An 18,257-nucleotide genomic window follows, 5' to 3' on the forward strand; every position below is an offset into this window, starting at 1 on the left:
GTAATCAAACAAAGTCTGGACTCCTTACCTCCAGCACTGCCTTGGCTCTTGTCCAGCCCCGGGTGTTGTTGGGATACTCACAGAGAAGGTCCTCCAGCAACCTGCAGTGCCAACATGCCAAAGTATGAACATACGTGTAAGAACATAAAAAATAAGGGAGCTGCAAGATGACAACAGGACTGTATGTTGGTGTTACTCTATCAAAAATGCCCACTTATTTCCATGTCACTCTCATTCATAAATTCATTCTTTTAAAGCTCCCTAATGATTCAGCACAAACAATCTAATTGTTGAGTCTATTTCATTAATCTACCTCTCTGCTTGAGAAACAACAACTTCCTGCACTTTGGTTCACTGTCTATGGTAACTTTCTTAATTACCACTCAACCCTATGTACACATTTCTGCACACTCCATGCTCTCTTTTTATATACTAATTACTGCACTTCAAGCAGATGCTTTTTGAACTACATACAGATCATTCTGCTAACAAGATATAGTGAGACATGATGGTGCATCACACTCCAACTCATCCTTTTGTGGTGTTAATAGGGATTATATATGGAAGGAAGGACCTTTGTGTCTGCTTTTCAAAGGATAAAGCTCACCGAACATTCAATCCACCATTCCCAAGGACCTCCTTCATCTTGTAACCAATCCTCTTGGAGTTTGCCAAGATAGCTATCTCCTCCTCTTTTAGGCCTGAGAACTGCAGGTCTGGGAGTGGCTCTGGCTCAGGCTCTGGCTCAGGTTCTGGCTCAAGTTCTGGTAGAGGGATGCCATTGGTGGTGTCCATCAGGATCTCTTCCACCACAGTATCTAGAGAGGAGGTATATAAAAAGATTTAGCTTACAGGTACTGTATTGTTTTTGAGCAAAAATACTGTAAAGTTTTATTAAGAAAACCAAGCCATCTCCAAAAAGGGCAAAGTAACAAAACATTGGAACTTACCATCACCTTCCAGTGAGACATTATAAATAACAATGGGAATCTCCGCATTGGGCTCCAGCTCCAGATAGCAGACATAGGAGTCATCATCACGCAGGTCCACGAAGGGCCCGGCCGTCAGCACTAGCTTTCCATCATTTGTCACTTTAGTGCCGGGGATGCCCGCCAAGTCATAGGTTCCCAAAAATATCAGTTTTCCATTGTATTTCCAGCTTATCTGGAGAAAATATTCATTGGTAAGTAGGATAAATGAAATAGAATTATCAATAAAAAAAAATATATAAAAATGTACTACAAAAACACACTGAAAGTAGTACTGATGTATTAAGTAACAATATATCCTTAAGTGAATGATACCCATAGACTTAATATTGTACCAAATTTACTATCCTTCAGAAATTTAAGATCTTGCAATATTAACCCCCTTCAGTACCATGATGCTTTTCCATATTCATTCTGCTTACTATTTAGTGATTTTATACAGCTTCAGAAACTCATGTCGGGGATCAGAATAGTGAAGACTGTGGCCATTAATCTTCTTACCTACTTACACCCTTCCTAATAATGTCAATAAAATGGTTTAATCATACACAAATCTTGAGGTAAAAATGTGTCTTAGTATTGAAGAGGTTAAAACTTATTAATTTAAATTAATCTTTAGACTTGAATTTTATACCAGTCAGGAGACAATCATCTTCACTTGCACTTACAAATTCTGGATTATGCCCCATACAACTGAAGACCTCTTCTTTATAAATTGGAGCCTCTGTTGTAGTGGTGGTGATGGCAGTTGATGTAGTAGTGGTGGTGGTGGTTGTGGGAATGGTTGTTGTAATTTCTTCTGTAGTAGTATCTGGAGTAACATCAATTATTGTTGTTGTGGGAATTGTTGTAATTTCTTCTGTTGTAGTATAAGGTACTGTGGTAGTGATGGGTAGGATTATGATGTATGGTGTGGTTGTGGTGGGTGGTTGTGTTGTGGTTATGAAGGGTGTGGTGGTGGTGGTGGTGGTTTGTGGGGATGTGGTAACAGGTTCTGGTGTCGTAGAAGTTGTTACTTCAGTTGTGGGAGAAAGTGTTATAGTTGTAGTAGTAGGTATGGTAGTAGTTGTTAAGTCTGAGTCCAGATAACTGTCCTCATAATCATAATAGTAGTTTGAGCTCAGTGTGGTAGTGGCAACAGTGGTGGTGGTGGTGGTGGTGGTGGTAGTTTCTGTTGTGGTCATCTCCGTGGTTGGCAGTGTGGTGGCTTCAGCTGTCGTCATCATTGTTGTTATTTCTGAAAACATGACATTATTCTTATTCAAATCATATAGCATTGTGAATTTAGCTTAAACTCAAGGTAAAAAATAATAGCTTACATAACCAAATGACGCTCAGGAATTAGTGAAAATTTGACAAGACATGAGATAACTTGTTTGCCAGATATTCATTTCCCACCAGTACAATATGACTGGTTCTCAAACTGTGTTCCACAGAATCCTAGGGTTCTGTGAAGACCTTTCAAGGGTTCTGTGGCAAAAATCTACATACATTTGACAAAACCTTACTTTTATTTATCAATATGAAAAGGAATGGATAGAATTAAATATCAAAGGGATGATATCATTTTCATTTTAGTACAGAGAGAGAGAGAGAGAGAGAGAGAGAGAGAGAGAGAGAGAGAGAGAGAGAGAGAGAGAGAGAGAGAGAGAGAGAGAGAGAGAGAGAGAGAGAGAGAGGGGGCTAAGTCCACATCCATTTAGCACCTGTAATTACATATTATATTGGGTGAACGGGGGGTTGTAGGGGGGATTCCACTGAATACCAGAAGTGCAAAAGGGTTCCTCAAGTTTGAAAAATTTGAGAACCACAACAATATGAAGCCAAACCTCCAAAGCTGGACACTAATGTTTCTTGTAAGACATGATCAGGATGTCCAGCTCTGATGCAGGTGTACACTCCAAGGTCCTCCTCAGTGACATCCATGACAGAGAGGGTGTACACTGCTCCATCTCCAATTGTCTCATCTGTATCTAATTTATACTTATCATTTGGATTTTCATGAGGCCCCATTATAGCCTCTCCATTGAATATGAAGCTCACCTGTAAGCATTTCATTTGTTAGCTATCCATTGAAAACACATCATGAATCTTTAAAAATACATGTTAAAACTTCATTCACAAATTAAATGACTTATCTCATCTCACTTTATGAATGCACAATTCACATTTACAGGTAAATATAACGCAATATAAGCAACTGTCTTGAGTGGATGAAACTGATAACCTATAGCTATTCAAAATTCATTGTTTAAATCCAGATTCACCTATATTAAAATTTATGCCTAGTGCTATAAGTTTTTTTTTCCATTGAAAGACAAGATGAAAAAAGGACATACAGATTACTGAATTATTAGTTGAAATACCTTTTTCTATCTTGTTTTTACTGGAAAAATATAAAATTGCAATGTTTTTATTAACCATTTAAAATTTTTGACTGCATAAAAATGTTGGTACTTCAAGGGTTACAGTCACACCTGCACCTTGAGCAATACAGTGATACTCACATCTCCCACTGGTGAAAAGCAACCAATGGCAACGGTTCCACCAAGCTGGGTTGTAATCAGTCCTGGGAAACAGATATCACAAAGTCTATAGTAATACTCGATATGTACAATCACTCTATGCCTGGCATTGGATTGAAATTATTGTAGTCATTAAGCAATATCATGCTCAAATACACACCTTCAACATTGATTGAGAAGTTTCTTCTGTATAACTCTACTTCATTCAGAGCAACCTGGCATATATACAAGCCAGAGTGCCTCAGGGTGGCATTGGAGACGGTGAGCTGGTAAGAGTTCAAGGATACATTGAGACTGTAGCCGTCGTCCCTGGCAAAGTTGATGCTGCCTTGAGTCAGGAGTGTGGTGCCGGGATAACGCCACCAGCTCACCTGGAGAGAGTCAAGTGGCTGAGTGGCTGGGTTGATGAACAATATTTAAGTAACTGAAAACAATATTCCTTGAGAAAGCTGCAAAGAAAATCTTTATCAAAATGCTGCAAATTCAAGAAATAAATCATCCCAAGATCCTAACACTTCTGCATGCAAAATCAAGATAACCTTATTATTTCCCTATCATTAGGACAACCTTTATTTTTATTTCTTTTGTACCATTCACATTTGAAAGTTATTTTTTCTCTCATGAAAACGAATATTTCATTCAGCATTATTAAACCTTATTTAAATAACAAATCTACAAAGCACTTTAGCATCCTTTAAAAAGACATCTTTCAATTGGATGAACAAATGTACTCTTTGACAGCAAAAAAATTGTAGTTCACAAATTAGGCTTATTCCTGTATTCTTTCCCTTCTTTGGCATCTTGCAGTAAGACATTGCAAGACTTACAAGTGAGGAGTTCACGCCATCGGCCAGGGAACAATCCAGGGTGGCAGTGTCCCCAAGTGAAGGCTGCATCTTGGTGGTGGTGGACATAAAGTATTTCAAGGGATCTGAAACTAGACCAGAACTTAAGTGAAGCTGCCATTCTATAAAACATAACCTTGCAAATTCTAGGTATGACGATATATTTCCACTGAAGATAAACACTTACAAAACTGTTTAGGTAAAGCATCTAATTCAAGGTATGCAAAACTGTTGTTTTCTTTACAGAAATTGAAGATAATGGTAAGTGGTGGGAAGCAACAAATTTGATTTACAGTAATAAATGAGGAAATCAACATTGAACTGATTTCCTGCATGACCAACCTTGAGACTCTTCTAAAACCAAATATTTAGGATAAATGACGAGTGATGTGTTGCCCAACTCAACACCATCAACAAAGCAGCCAAATGTGGTGTCCAGGAAACTGGACAAAATCATGAGACCCATCACACCCTCCTGCATGTATGGCACAATTTTGGGATCCTTGGGGTCCTGGTTAACTGTTATGCTGCCTGAGGTCAATTTGAGCTCAAGGTCTGCATCAAACCATTCCATCTGTAAAAGAGAGAGATGATAATGATCAGGAAATTATGAATGCACTATCTGACCCCCATTTGCCACTTAACAATGTTTGTAAAATCATATCATTTAGATGCAATTCATGAAGTGTGACTCTGAAGGGTCAACATGCCTGCACGTCATCCTCCAGAGTACGGGCACAGGGCAAGAAGGCAGGCTGATACTCCACCACCACCACCTGCGGTACCATGATGCTGGCATAATCTGTAGAAGCATATAAGTTAACTCATGGCACATATGATATATGAATGTTGTGATTTGTAGAACACTTGGTACAGTGTACACTGTAAATAAGTGATGTTACTCACCCTTGGTGAAGGTGAGACTAGTGTTGGTGCGTAGGGGAGTTGTTGTGGCAAAGTTGGAAGCTTCACAATGGTATTCAGCATACTTGTCTGAGGCATCAACCACAATGTCTAAAGCAGCCTTAGTGATGCCTCCATGATCCTCCACCTGAGAAGGCAGCTCCTCCCTGGACCCATCCACTACCCTGAACCACTTCAGCATAGGAGGGGGAACTCCCCCCCTTGAGGAGCAAATCATTGTGATGGTGTCACCAAGTAACACCTGTCTGCTTTCCTCTCCACCTTCAACAACGGGTGGCTCAGGGGCTGAAAAAAATTATAAAGAGATTAAGGGTGTTGAATTCTTGAATCCCTACAAAATACTAACATGACCAAAGCCATCATCATTATTATTTATTCATTTTGTGTGTAAGAACACTTCAATAAATGACAGGAATAATGTCAGTGACAGAAAAGAATATGTACAACTCCAAAATAAAAAGGCTTAGCAAAGAAGCATTTCACTGCATCAGGCAATACACTGGCTAAAGACAAAGGTACAGTGGAAGACAGTTTCCTCAATGCCTGAACTTTTAGACTCGCTTTCATAATGTCTGCCATAAACCAATAATGCTGCATATACTGTAAATGAAAGCTCTAATGTCAATGTAAGCCAAATTCCCTTGCCAGTGACTTAATCTAAATAAGAGTTGCTGAAATGAGGGACACAAAAGACCAGTGACTTAATCCAAATAAGAGTTGTTGAAATGAGGGACACAAAAGAGAACAGTCCAGCCAAGTGGATTGCAATACCTTTAGACTTTCCAAATATTCGATAGAGTGGTCTGAGTTCAGCATCTGTCAGGTCCTCGCACACCTCAGTCTGTGCCTGGCCCATGACAAACAGGTGAGGCTGGTTCATGGCCTCCTCAAAGGTAAAGCAGCGGTAATCCTCCTCCTCATCAACTTTTCCCATGAGGTAGTGGGTGGAGCCTTCACTCCATATTGCCACACACTGAACAAGATTAGCTGTGTCACAAATCAAAAGGTGAATATAAATATCATCACAAGGTGTTCAATTTGTCACTCTTGAAAATTCAGTGATATAAAATTTTGGTCAGAAAAGCATATTATTGCAATAATATTGTAAATAACAAATTTATAGAATAAAAATGCACAAAAAAACTACAAGGCAAATAAAAACAGGAAAAAAGGAGATCCTTGTGTGCAAAGATATAAAGCATCCTAAAGAAATAAAAAATAAACTTGTCAATCCAAAATTTTAATTATGTTCATTTTTCATTTTTTTTTTTTTTTTTCTAAAAACTCCTGTTCTGATTTAATCAAAACAAGATATATGCCTCCATACTCACGAGTTAGGTCTGCATCACTTTGGGGATGGCAAGGCTGGTGCAGGAAATGGAGCTGTGTGTTATTGGAGATCAGCTTTGAGTGAGTCTCTGGACAAGTTACTTCAGGAGTCTGGTACACGTAAGAGCGAGAGCCAGGGAAGGGACATGTGATCCCAGCCTCCTTCCTGATCAGTGACTGGCGTAGCTCATCCTCTTCAATCATGCTGCATAGTGTGTTCAGGTCCTCACTTCTCTCACAAGGAGCTGAAAGTGTAGGTCAAATAGAATACAGTAAGGTCTCGGTTTACGTCAGAGTTACGTTCCTGAAACATGACGTAAGCTGATTTTGTACGTAACTCGAGTTTCCGTACATTTCAAAGCATATTATTGAGTTTTCAACCAATCATTGTTTATGGTCATTCAGGTAAGTAAAAGGTTATATTGTTATATTATTTACAACTATGTAGAAATATGAAACAAGCTTGTTTTTGTTGTTGATTAGGGCCGTGAACGCGAAGGACTGCAGGTTGCCGAGAGGGGTGGACGCCTGAAGCCGCCAGGAGGGTGGGCAGGTCGAATGTTGTGATGCCCAGGACGAACAGCTGGGAGCGTAGTGCAGTGCGGTGGGAGTAGAAGTGTGGGCAGCAGAGCAGAAAATGCAATAGGAAAGGGCAATAGGGATCACCAGACAGGCGCAGACGGTGCAAGTGAGCTGCAAGTGTTGTGTGGCCCAGGCGAAGGCTCCGGAGTTGTTATTGTTGTGATGGTGGGTGCACAAGCCCTCAAGGTCGTCAACCTCCCCGTGGTCATGGTAACAGGCTTTTCTTAGCATCACTGCTGTCACTAAGGAGTTTTCTCTTTGGTGCCATTGAGCAAGATACTAAGAACTTGAGTCCGTAAACGCAGAAATAGGATAACACTCTTGCCAGGGGCGACGGTGTGGTGGAACTGAGGCAGGGTGTTATTGTATTCAAGCATGAGGCGGGTAACTACTTGTGACGCCTGGCGGCCAACAATAAGAATAAATCCCGCGCTTTACGACTTATAAATTTTCAATTTTTTTTTAATCTTAAATTGCCTTATAGTGGACTGACGTAACTACGAGTTTGACGTAACTCGAGACCGACGTAACCCAGGACCTTACTGTATATGCAATATAATTTACTTGTGTAAGTGATCAACAAGCATCACAATCAACAAAAATCAACCATGGAGTCACGTGTAGGAGTGTTTTGAAGTCAGAAAAGTTTTGCTGTATTCACTGGAGAGGTAAAAGTTTATTTTATATTCAGAATTCTCTACAGAGACATTACATTAAATCCTACTGATATGATTCTAACATCATAACTTTGTGTGATATGTAAAATAAATGCCATCAGAGAAAAATCCCAACTTACATTTCTTATAATAGAGAAGGTTGAAGTGCATCTCTTGCACAGTGTAGCATGTGTTGCAGGTGGGGCTGCAAAGGAGAAAAGTAGGCAAGTTATGAAAAGTAATTTGTATGTTGTACTGGAAGACAAAAATCAAGACAAAATATGCAACAATTTCAAAATTACTACTAAACACATTATATGCACCACTTTTCAAAACTTGTACTTCTCAGTTGCTATTAAAATAACTATAACAGTCAAGAGTTACTGGATGGAACAATATAAAAAAATATACATATCCAAAATATGACAGATAAGACAACAAAGCAGCAATAGCCTCACCCTCTCATGAGAAACTTGTCCCCCAGTGCAATGTCACACACACTTCCCCCAAAGATGCCATCACCAATGGGGATGTTGCCCTCCTCCTTGCTCCACCACTCACCACTCCAGTGGACTGGCAGAATGCACTGCTCTGGTGGGACAGCAAGTGAAGTTTTTTTTTTTTTTTTCATATAAGGGGATAGCTGGCCAAGGGCAACATAAAGTGAAAAAAAGGCCCTCTTAGTTGCCAGTCCCCTTACAGTTATGAGACATATAAAAGAAAGGGATAAATGTCTTGAAATCTCCCTCTTAAATGAAGTTGTCATAGGAATTTGGAAATATAGCAGTAGGTAGGATTCCAGAAAAAGGTATGAATGATTGAGAGCACTGTTGGACAGAATAGGGGTGAGAGGTATAAGAAAGTCTTGTGCAGAGAGGTCACAGGAGGAGGGGAGGCATGCAGTTAGTAAGATCACAAGAAAAGTTGACATGAAAAAAGCCATAAAAGATAGCAAGAGATGCAACATTCCAGCCGTGAGAAAGAGGCTAAGACGGTCAGTCAGAGGAAAGGAACTGATGAAATGAAAAGCTTTTCATTCCATCCTAATAAAACTGCACACACATGCAAAGAGTACTCCATACATGGGTGGATAAGGCCACTGTACAGAGTTAGCAGTTGAGAGGGTGAGAAAAACTGTTGGAGACACCTCACAATGCTTAACTCCAAAGGAAATGTTAGCAAGAGATGAAATATGAAGTTTCAAGTTTAGATTATGATCGAGTAAAGGACAGACCGAAGATATTCTGTGTAGAAGAGGGGCCCTAATAAAATTGAGTGAGAGGAACCCCTCTCCCCAACATATGAAGAGTACTCCAAACAAGGATAGATGAGATCCTTGTACACAGTTAATAGTTGAGGGGTGAGAAAAACTGGAGGAGATTCCTAAGAAAGCATAATTTCATGGAACCTATTTTAATAAGAGATGAGATGTGAAGTTTCCAGTTTAGATTATAAGTAAAAAAGACAGACTGGGGATATTCAGTGTAGAAGAGGAGGACAGTTGAATGTCATCGAAAAAGAAAGGATAATTGTCAAGAAGGTTGTGTCGAGTTGATAGATGGAGGAATTAAGTTTTTGAGGCATTGAAAACTATTAATTTTTCTCTGCTCCAATCAGAAATCCAACAGAGATCAGAAGTGTTCTGTGGCATTCTTGTGGAATCTGTTAACTTCCTGAAGGGTTGGTTGATATCATAGACTGAACAAAAACAATAAACAAGTAAATACACACAGAATAAGTGTACAATGAGACTGAAAATCCTATTTACATTTACTCTGGCAATGAAAGATGCTGCTCACCATATTTAGGAGTTTCTGTCACAGTCAAGGACATGGAGTGGGAGACTCCCTGGCCGCCTCCCTTGCGGTTCCTCAGCATGCATCTGTACGTCCCAGCATCACCTGGCTGTACATCAGCAATGATCAGGTCATACTTGGAGGTGTTGCCTGGCCTCAGTGGGCCCATGTCCAGTGAGTATCTGCTACTTCTCGTCAGAATGTGATCATCGAGAGTAATTACATCACTCTTGCCTTCAATCTCTCGTACCCAACTTATTACCTGTAAAAAACAAAGAAATCATTTGTAAACATTTCTTCATTCTGAAGAGTTTGTAGTGCACACTGAATTTTTAAAGCATATTTATAATAAAAACATCATATCAAATGGAAAATCTCAAAAAATAAACTTGCATAAATTAATCTATAATACAGGAATAAACAAATGTTTGAAAACTTACATATCTACTGGAGGCTTCATCCTGCAAAAATTAATCACAACTGTTAGTGTAACTAAATAAATTGAATAATACTCGAGATATATGCATGAAAAAAAGTTTACAGCAAGTAAGTTTTAACCCAAACTCAGGTTAGTGTGAGTGGGCCCAACACTAATGCAAACCATATGAACAAGTCTTAGCTCTCATTTCAACAATGCAGTACATGCTACTCCACACTCACAGAGCCAAGCACCACTGAGGCTCTGCAGGGCAGCACAGCCCCCTCAGAGGACTCTACGCTTATGTCCCATTCTCCAAGTCCTGTCACTGAAAGCGGTGCCTCTGAAATGTTTATAATACCAAATTTTCTACTTATGTTGGAAAAATGTAAGTTACAAATGTCACAGTGTCCTATTCTAATAAATATGAGAATCTGATCAATTTTTTGAAAGCTACACATTACAGTCTGATATGAAATCTAAGCTTAGCTAATCACTGTACCATACAATATGAAACAGTAATAAGTGTAAAGTCATCAAAATGAAACACACTTTAACAAAACATGTTCATAACAGAATGTAAAAAAAAAAATGTTAGAATCTTCATTATTAAAAGTAAAGGTTGTAATTATTTTACCTGATGATGTTAAATCTGCCAACAAAGGTGCAGAAAGTCAACACTCTCCCTCTGCACTCTGCTTACCTCCAATCAGTTCAGATATCTTGTAGGTCATCAAGTATCTCCTGTCACCACACACCGGGGAGTCATTGTGGCCCATAATATAGGCGTGTCTATCTTCCTGCCCCTGGGTGTAGGTGAAGCAACGGTACAGTTGCTCCAGGTAAAGTGATGAATTACTCACCAATTTAGCAATAAGGTAGTGAGTGGAGCCTTCTGCCCAGTCAGCCACACACTCAAATTCTTCAGCTGTCATGCATAGAAATTACTTGTTACATAAAGTTAAACAATGGGATATAAACTGAATAAAGTAGAATTTTTGTCAACTATATTTGTTATGTATGTATGTATGTATTATATATATATATATATATATATATATATATATATATATATATATATATATATATATATATATATATATATATATATATATATATATATATATAATGTAATGGTATGACAAATGCTCCTGTGACAATATTACAACAACAAAAATATAATCATGCAGAGAGGGTAAAAATTCATAAGTTTATCTACAAACAAATAGCTATGTAGGTGTGCAGAATAGAAAGATATACACAATTAATAAAATTTTTCTTATCCTAAGTAGCCTTTATTTCCAATAAGATAAACAGAAACTCTGAGATAAATATCTGCTTAAAAAAAAAAATTAACAATAAGATGTAAAGGAAATAAGCTGATACCAAAGATAAATAAAGTAAACTTACACTGCTGTGTAAGTTGCAAATTGCAAGTCTCAACAAAAACTCACCCACAGCCCGGGAGGGGTTAGCCAGCACCCAGCACGATGGATACTGGAACTGCAGAAGAGACTCCGTGGAGGAGCTGATGAGGGAGACGTTGTCCTCACATGACTGGCGGGGAAGCTCCAACAAGTACTGGCGGGGCCCAGTGATAGGACAGTGGACAGCCTCGGTGTTCAGCCGCACCAGATTCATTAACTCACTGTTCTCATCCAGAGCGAAGCACAGACCATCCTGCGTCCTCCTACACCGTGCTGAAGTCATGTCCAAGGCTCATACGTTTGCTTGTAATTAGCAATATTATTTCCCAATTCTAAAACCATCACTGTCTCATAAAAATTTGTCAGTAACAAGGATTTGAGACTGAGACATTTTGCACTGTAGTTAGTTGTGTTATTGTCTGAGCTACTGCTTAAGCTGATTAATAGGAAGTCAAGGAGTGTGTGAGAACAAGAGGGGGATATGATACTTACTGCTCTTGTATTGTAGTAAGTTTTGGTGCTTCTGTATGAAGTAAACACAGCGGAAGCACTGACGCCGCCTGAAACACAAACAGGTTCCCTCCAGCTGACATATTTATCCAAGGCCTTCAATTATTTGTTTATTTGTTTTTTTTAAGTAAGAGGCAATCTAGTCAAGGATAACAAAAAAAAAACTAGAAAAAAATGGCCCACTAAAAAGCCAGGTTCCAAAAGCTTGTCAAAAGGGCTATCAAAATTTATAAAGGAAAGTGTCTTGAAGTCTCTCTCCTGAAAGAGCATGAGTCATAGGAAGGAGGAAATAAAGAAGCATGCAAGATGTTCCAGAGTTTACCACAAAACTGCATGTGAATAAACTGCATGTATATCTATCAAAATATTTCACCTGGTTAAATCATTCTACAATTCCTCTCCTTTCAAACTGTCACAATGGATAACTTTCTCCACTTGGACTATATCCTCTGTTTCCTTTTATTTTTTCCATAATTCACACTATTAGCTCTTCTCATTAAAGAGACAAACATTTATAATTTTGGTTCATGTCTTTTTCTGCTTACGAATTTGCATATTCACTTCCATTCTAAGTCATCCATTCATTTCCTCATCAAATGTACTAATAAACCCTCACACTCACCTCCTGACCTTTACACTTTTCAGATTATAATTCTATCTTTGCATGAGTAAAGTATCTGGACATGAAAACAAGGCCATAGAATAAAGTAAGAATCAACACACTAAAGTATCTCAATATAAAAGTTTTTTTGGAAAGATGCGATGCTGTACATTCACTGATAATGCCTCTTGTAATGTTATGATAGTAACAGTTTAATACCAATCCTAGATGTACTCCTACAAATACAAATCAAATCAAATCACTTAGCAAAATAGTGACTTATTCAGGAATTTCAATCCAAGCAGCAAAATCCTTACTTGTGCTGTATGATGAAGTTCTCTCCAGATGTTGACACACAAGATGACCTCTTGAACTCCTGGGGCAAAATCTCTGACACTTGTCTGTACCGCGTGTCGTACCATTCCCCCCGCCACTCTGGGGGAAACTCACACTTCCCTACAATGGAGAGGAACAGTGTTTGGAGCAAATATCAAGGTGACATGATAGTGAAGGAGAGAGATGATGATGATGATAATACAGATGAATAATACAGATGAACTTCACCACAAGTTCCATTTCTAAAAACAGATTGATAAACTAAATATTTACAAATTGATAACAACAGTAAATTATGAATTTCCATTAATTATTTCACTGCTAGACCGATTTCCTTCCTTAAATTATCATTGTGCAAAGCTCTCATAAACCACATATATTTGTTTCCCTTCACTTTTCACCTGTGTCTCCCTACAGTCTTTACAGTGTTAGAAAGGTTTAGCAACAATATGGTTGTGGTAAGTGCATCTTCAGAGGTTTTCTATAAATTCTACCTGTTATTTCTTTATTGTAATCTCTAAATCTAAATTCTGCAAATTAGAATAAAAAGATTAATACACAAAAAATTTCTAACAACATTCTAGATTCTTGAATACAACATGCTCTCAGCTTGCTACACTTCATACTGAGCCATAAAAGTTCAAAGTAAACACACTCACACTCTTCTGGTGGCATCTCCACATCCAAGGAGATCTCCCGGTAGCCAATCTCGTTCAAGCTCTTGTCAAACAGTGTGCAGGCATACATGCCCGAATCCTCCGGCATCACCTGCTTCAGTGTCAGGTCATAGTGCATGACTCCAGAAGTCCTGGTGTCCACTCCTGTGTTAAGGCCCATGCGGTGCCCATCATAGTGCAGGATTATGTCGTCTTGAGAGAGGACTTGAGTCCTACTGCCGCCCCCTCGTGTCCACTTCACAAACTGATTGAGCATGAAGATAGGTATTACTTTTATATGTTTGTATCTGTTCTTCTTATACTGTTATATATATTTATATATATACAGGCAACCCCCGCTTAACGAAGGTTCACACAATGAAATTTCGCTACAATGGTTTCATTTTCCTACCATCTGCTCGTTTAACAAACACCAAACTCGCTTTAATGAAGTTGTATCCAGGTAATTTTTTTCCAAGTTTGAAAACCCCGCCATATCACGCAAGCTGACAGGCTTTTGAATACACCAGCGCCTCTTGTGGACAACACGCGCACCACTCACTCCCCCTGTTCAAAACAATGACAGCGTCAGCAGCAGCTCATCTTTCCTCGCTCAACTTACCACCAAAATGCCCTGCAATGTTGCCTAGCATTGCTAAGAAGACCAGGAAGTCTCTTACTCTCGAAGTGAAGCTGGATATTATTCACAGACACGAGAGGCCAGAAAACTAATAGCATTGCTCGCCACCATCTTGACTCCATCTACTGTCTCTACTATTTTCAAGTCAGCAGACTCTATTAAGAAGGCTGGTGAGACCGTAGCTTCCTTGCAAGCTAAAAAGAACCACCTGAACTCGTGACTCTACAATGGATAAAATGGAAAGCCTTGTGGAAATGTGGTACATAAGTTTTGTATGTGATACAATGATTCGCCCTTTGTTTACATTCCACAGGTTGCCAGTTAGTGTCTTTCCCGTTTCACTCTTCCTCCCTTCATAAATTTAAGATCACCAACATTATAAAGTTACGTACATAAATACATTAGTGTACATTATAATGAATTAAATTAAACTGCCTAAATGTCTAACTTCATAATTTTTACTTTCATTAAACCTTTCACTGTACTATGTTGCACTCTCGCTTTGTTTACTTTCAATGGAAGTTAAAGTCAGGGGTTAAACTTGTTATAATCGATTCGTTTAACGAAGTTTCGCTTAATGAAGGGTTTTTTAGGAACGTAACCCCTTCGCTAAGCGGAGGTTGGCTATATATATATATATATATATATATATATATATATATATATATATATATATATATATATATATATATATATATACAGCCAAAGCATCTATTGCATAAATTGAGTTACCTGTATATATATATATATATATATATATATATATATATATATATATATATATATATATATATATATATATATATATATATATATATATATATATATATATATATATATATATATATATATATATATATATATATATATATATATATATATATATATATATATATATATATATATATATATATATATATATATATATATATATATATATATATATATATATATATATATATATATATATATATATATATATATATATATATATATATATATATATATATATATATATATATATATATATATATATATATATATATATATATATATATATATATATATATATATATATATATATATATATATATATATATATATATATATATATATATATATATATATATATATATATATATATATATATATATATATATATATATATATATATATATATATATATATATATATATATATATATATATATATATATATATATATATATATATATATATATATATATATATATATATATATATATATATATATATATATATATATATATATATATATATATATATATATATATATATATATATATATATATATATATATATATATATATATATATATATATATATATATATATATATATATATATATATATATATATATATATATATATATATATATATATATATATATATATATATATATATATATATATATATATATATATATATATATATATATATATATATATATATATATATATATATATATATATATATATATATATATATATATATATATATATATATATATATATATATATATATATATATATATATATATATATATATATATATATATATATATATATATATATATATATATATATATATATATATATATATATATATATATATATATATTGTGATGGGCACCGTCTTAATCCCCTTTAATTTATTATTTCATTATATGTGAAGCCTATGGCCACCCATCGCGGGCCCTTCGGGCTGTTATGCTGAGCAGACGACCCGCCACCCTCCTCTTTGTTTCCACCATTTTGTGTGCCTGCGAGCTTCACAGTCAGTAACCAGCTAGCCTTCAGCGGAGATAGACACGCACTCGTCGGTCTGGCACAGTGTTAGGGAGATTCGTGTTGCTGGGCTTCGCTTGTTACTCGCTAGTCATTGGTCTGGGAGTTGTGCCCTCCTGTTGAGTAGCTGGCTTGTTACTCGGTAGACCGTGGCTGTGTAGGACAACGGGCTTGTTGTCCTGAGGAAAGTGTAGCCGGTTGGGGCTGCATTTCCTGTTGTGCGTTCGTCCACTCGGGTGTGGCGACGCGGAGAGACACGCTTTGTCTCGTCCTGTTTGTTTGTTGGTGGCCGTGGTCACCAGTGTGTTTGGTGGGCGGCTGTGTGCCCCACCATCTGTTGTGTCGTATCAGTAGTATACTGTGTATAGTACCGCCAGTCTTCAGCGGAGTTAACACGCACGTTCTCGGCACAGGAAGAGACACGTGTGGCTGGACTGTGCTTACAAGTACTCATTGGTCATTGGTCTGGGAGTTGTGCCCTCCCTTGAGTAGCTGGCTTGCTACTGGGTAGACCGTGACTGTTGGAGCAACGGGCTTGTTGCTCTGGGAGAGGTGTAGTAAGTTTGGCTGCATTTCTGTGCGTTCGTCCACTGGTGTGGCGACGCGGAGAGACACGCTTTGTCTCGTCCTGTTTTTGCTGTTGTGGTGGCCGTGGTCACCAGTGGGGTTTGGTGGGCGGCTGTGTGCCCCCACCATCTTTTGTATAGTTTCAGTAGTATACTGTATTGTAGTGGTAGTAGCCACGCACACTATTGAATGCTGAGAGGCTTCATGTCGGCCAGTGGTGCGTAGTTGTCGTCCGCCAGACTTGTCTGCGACGAGTATTTGGACTCGTGTATAGCTGGTGTCACCCGTAGGTGGTGTCTGGGCTTGTGTGTACATCACCGGATGTGCTGTACACATCATATATTGCAGTAGTAGTAGGCCAGGGATGTCAGTCTGACAGGTGTTAGGAAGCACCTGTTGTAGTAGGATAGTATAGTAATATATATACTGCACGTTTTGTCCCAGTCTGTGAACCCTCACAGCCTGGGTGCAAGGCGTGGAGAGGCATTAATACTTCATAGAGAAGTGGGTGGAATTGTCCTTGTGGGCGGTTTCTCTAGGGGGTATTAAGGCCTCGCCCTGTTACACATAACATCTACCATTTATAAATTCTACTTGGTTGGGTACAGGAGGAGAAGGAGTTGCTGAGGAGATTCCCTTACAGTGGGGGAAATTATACACTGTTGGCGACCTTGAAAGAACCTGAGGGTTACGGCGGCTGTGAGTTATAGTAGTGGGGACTCTGTGGAGTGTTTTATAATCCCCACTGTACTGATCGTAACAAAGTTGGAGATTTTGCCAGAATAACAGTCTAGTGAGCTGTAGCAGCTAACCGCAGCCGGGTGACATATATATAATATATATATATATATATATATATATATATATATATATATTTACAAACAGTAAATGAGAGAAAGAAAAGTTATAGAAGTGTTAATTAACTCTTATTTCACACCAATGCCAGGAAGAAGCTTTATGAAATGCTGCTTTCACATACTCCCATATTAACTACAAGAATGAACAGGATCTGCCAATTTTAGTAATCTGCAATACTTACATAGTTCCGGCTGTCTTCACTTATACTCTGAAAAACATACAAATATGGTTAGATTACTTTCTACCTTTCCCATGCTATAATCACAGAGTATAAGCTCTTACTAATTATCAGTTTTCCACCAGTAAAATTATCTTTCAACTGTTACTTTTTAAACTTGGTAGAAATTGCAAAATCTAATCTTTCTTTCTTAGATGCTTACAAAAATTTCATGTATTACTTCTGGGGGTGGTAATTGTTTGATATTGCAGTGAAAGAATTAAATGGTCATGAGCACTCACAAAGTCTATTATGGGTGATATTCTGCAGGGCAAGGTGACATCCTCCCCCTCCCGCCCCAGGACATCCATCACTCCAGGCAGCAGCATTGGAATGACTGTGTGGAACCAAATGATGGTGTCAGTAAGAGGCCTCTACCTAAAGCTATACGCTTAGTACTGGCAAAAAGGTGGTGACAAATTTCAGTAACCTTCAATGATGAGAAACCAAAATGTTTACCTTTTGATTCAGATAGACAGCATTATAGAACACTAATGAATTAACCATTCTAAAATCAACATAAGAAGTGGGTAGAACAGTAAAGAATCCTATCATA

General features: G+C 37.6%; 1 protein-coding gene across 1 annotated transcript in view; it reads right to left on the minus strand.

Moving 5' to 3' along the window:
• The window catches only part of LOC123512164, an 89,952-nt gene that overhangs the window by 2,188 nt on the left and 69,507 nt on the right, over positions 1-18,257 (minus strand). The window contains exons 27-51 of the mRNA XM_045268371.1: positions 17,944-18,038; positions 17,666-17,692; positions 13,598-13,859; positions 12,920-13,058; positions 11,984-12,051; positions 11,519-11,764; positions 10,768-10,992; positions 10,307-10,407; positions 10,087-10,107; positions 9,650-9,908; positions 8,309-8,441; positions 7,991-8,055; positions 6,615-6,857; positions 6,055-6,270; positions 5,266-5,568; positions 5,070-5,161; positions 4,702-4,933; positions 4,342-4,451; positions 3,675-3,885; positions 3,497-3,558; positions 2,819-3,032; positions 1,658-2,226; positions 951-1,164; positions 608-818; positions 29-101 (exon numbers count right to left, since the gene is read on the minus strand). Coding sequence (XP_045124306.1) covers positions 29-101; positions 608-818; positions 951-1,164; positions 1,658-2,226; positions 2,819-3,032; positions 3,497-3,558; positions 3,675-3,885; positions 4,342-4,451; positions 4,702-4,933; positions 5,070-5,161; positions 5,266-5,568; positions 6,055-6,270; positions 6,615-6,857; positions 7,991-8,055; positions 8,309-8,441; positions 9,650-9,908; positions 10,087-10,107; positions 10,307-10,407; positions 10,768-10,992; positions 11,519-11,764; positions 11,984-12,051; positions 12,920-13,058; positions 13,598-13,859; positions 17,666-17,692; positions 17,944-18,038 — 4,391 coding nt within the window. The remainder of the gene's footprint in view (positions 1-28; positions 102-607; positions 819-950; positions 1,165-1,657; positions 2,227-2,818; positions 3,033-3,496; positions 3,559-3,674; positions 3,886-4,341; positions 4,452-4,701; positions 4,934-5,069; positions 5,162-5,265; positions 5,569-6,054; positions 6,271-6,614; positions 6,858-7,990; positions 8,056-8,308; positions 8,442-9,649; positions 9,909-10,086; positions 10,108-10,306; positions 10,408-10,767; positions 10,993-11,518; positions 11,765-11,983; positions 12,052-12,919; positions 13,059-13,597; positions 13,860-17,665; positions 17,693-17,943; positions 18,039-18,257) is intronic.

The sequence above is a fragment of the Portunus trituberculatus genome, chromosome 33, assembly GCF_017591435.1.
Source record: "Portunus trituberculatus isolate SZX2019 chromosome 33, ASM1759143v1, whole genome shotgun sequence".
Classification (NCBI taxonomy): domain Eukaryota; kingdom Metazoa; phylum Arthropoda; class Malacostraca; order Decapoda; family Portunidae; genus Portunus; species Portunus trituberculatus.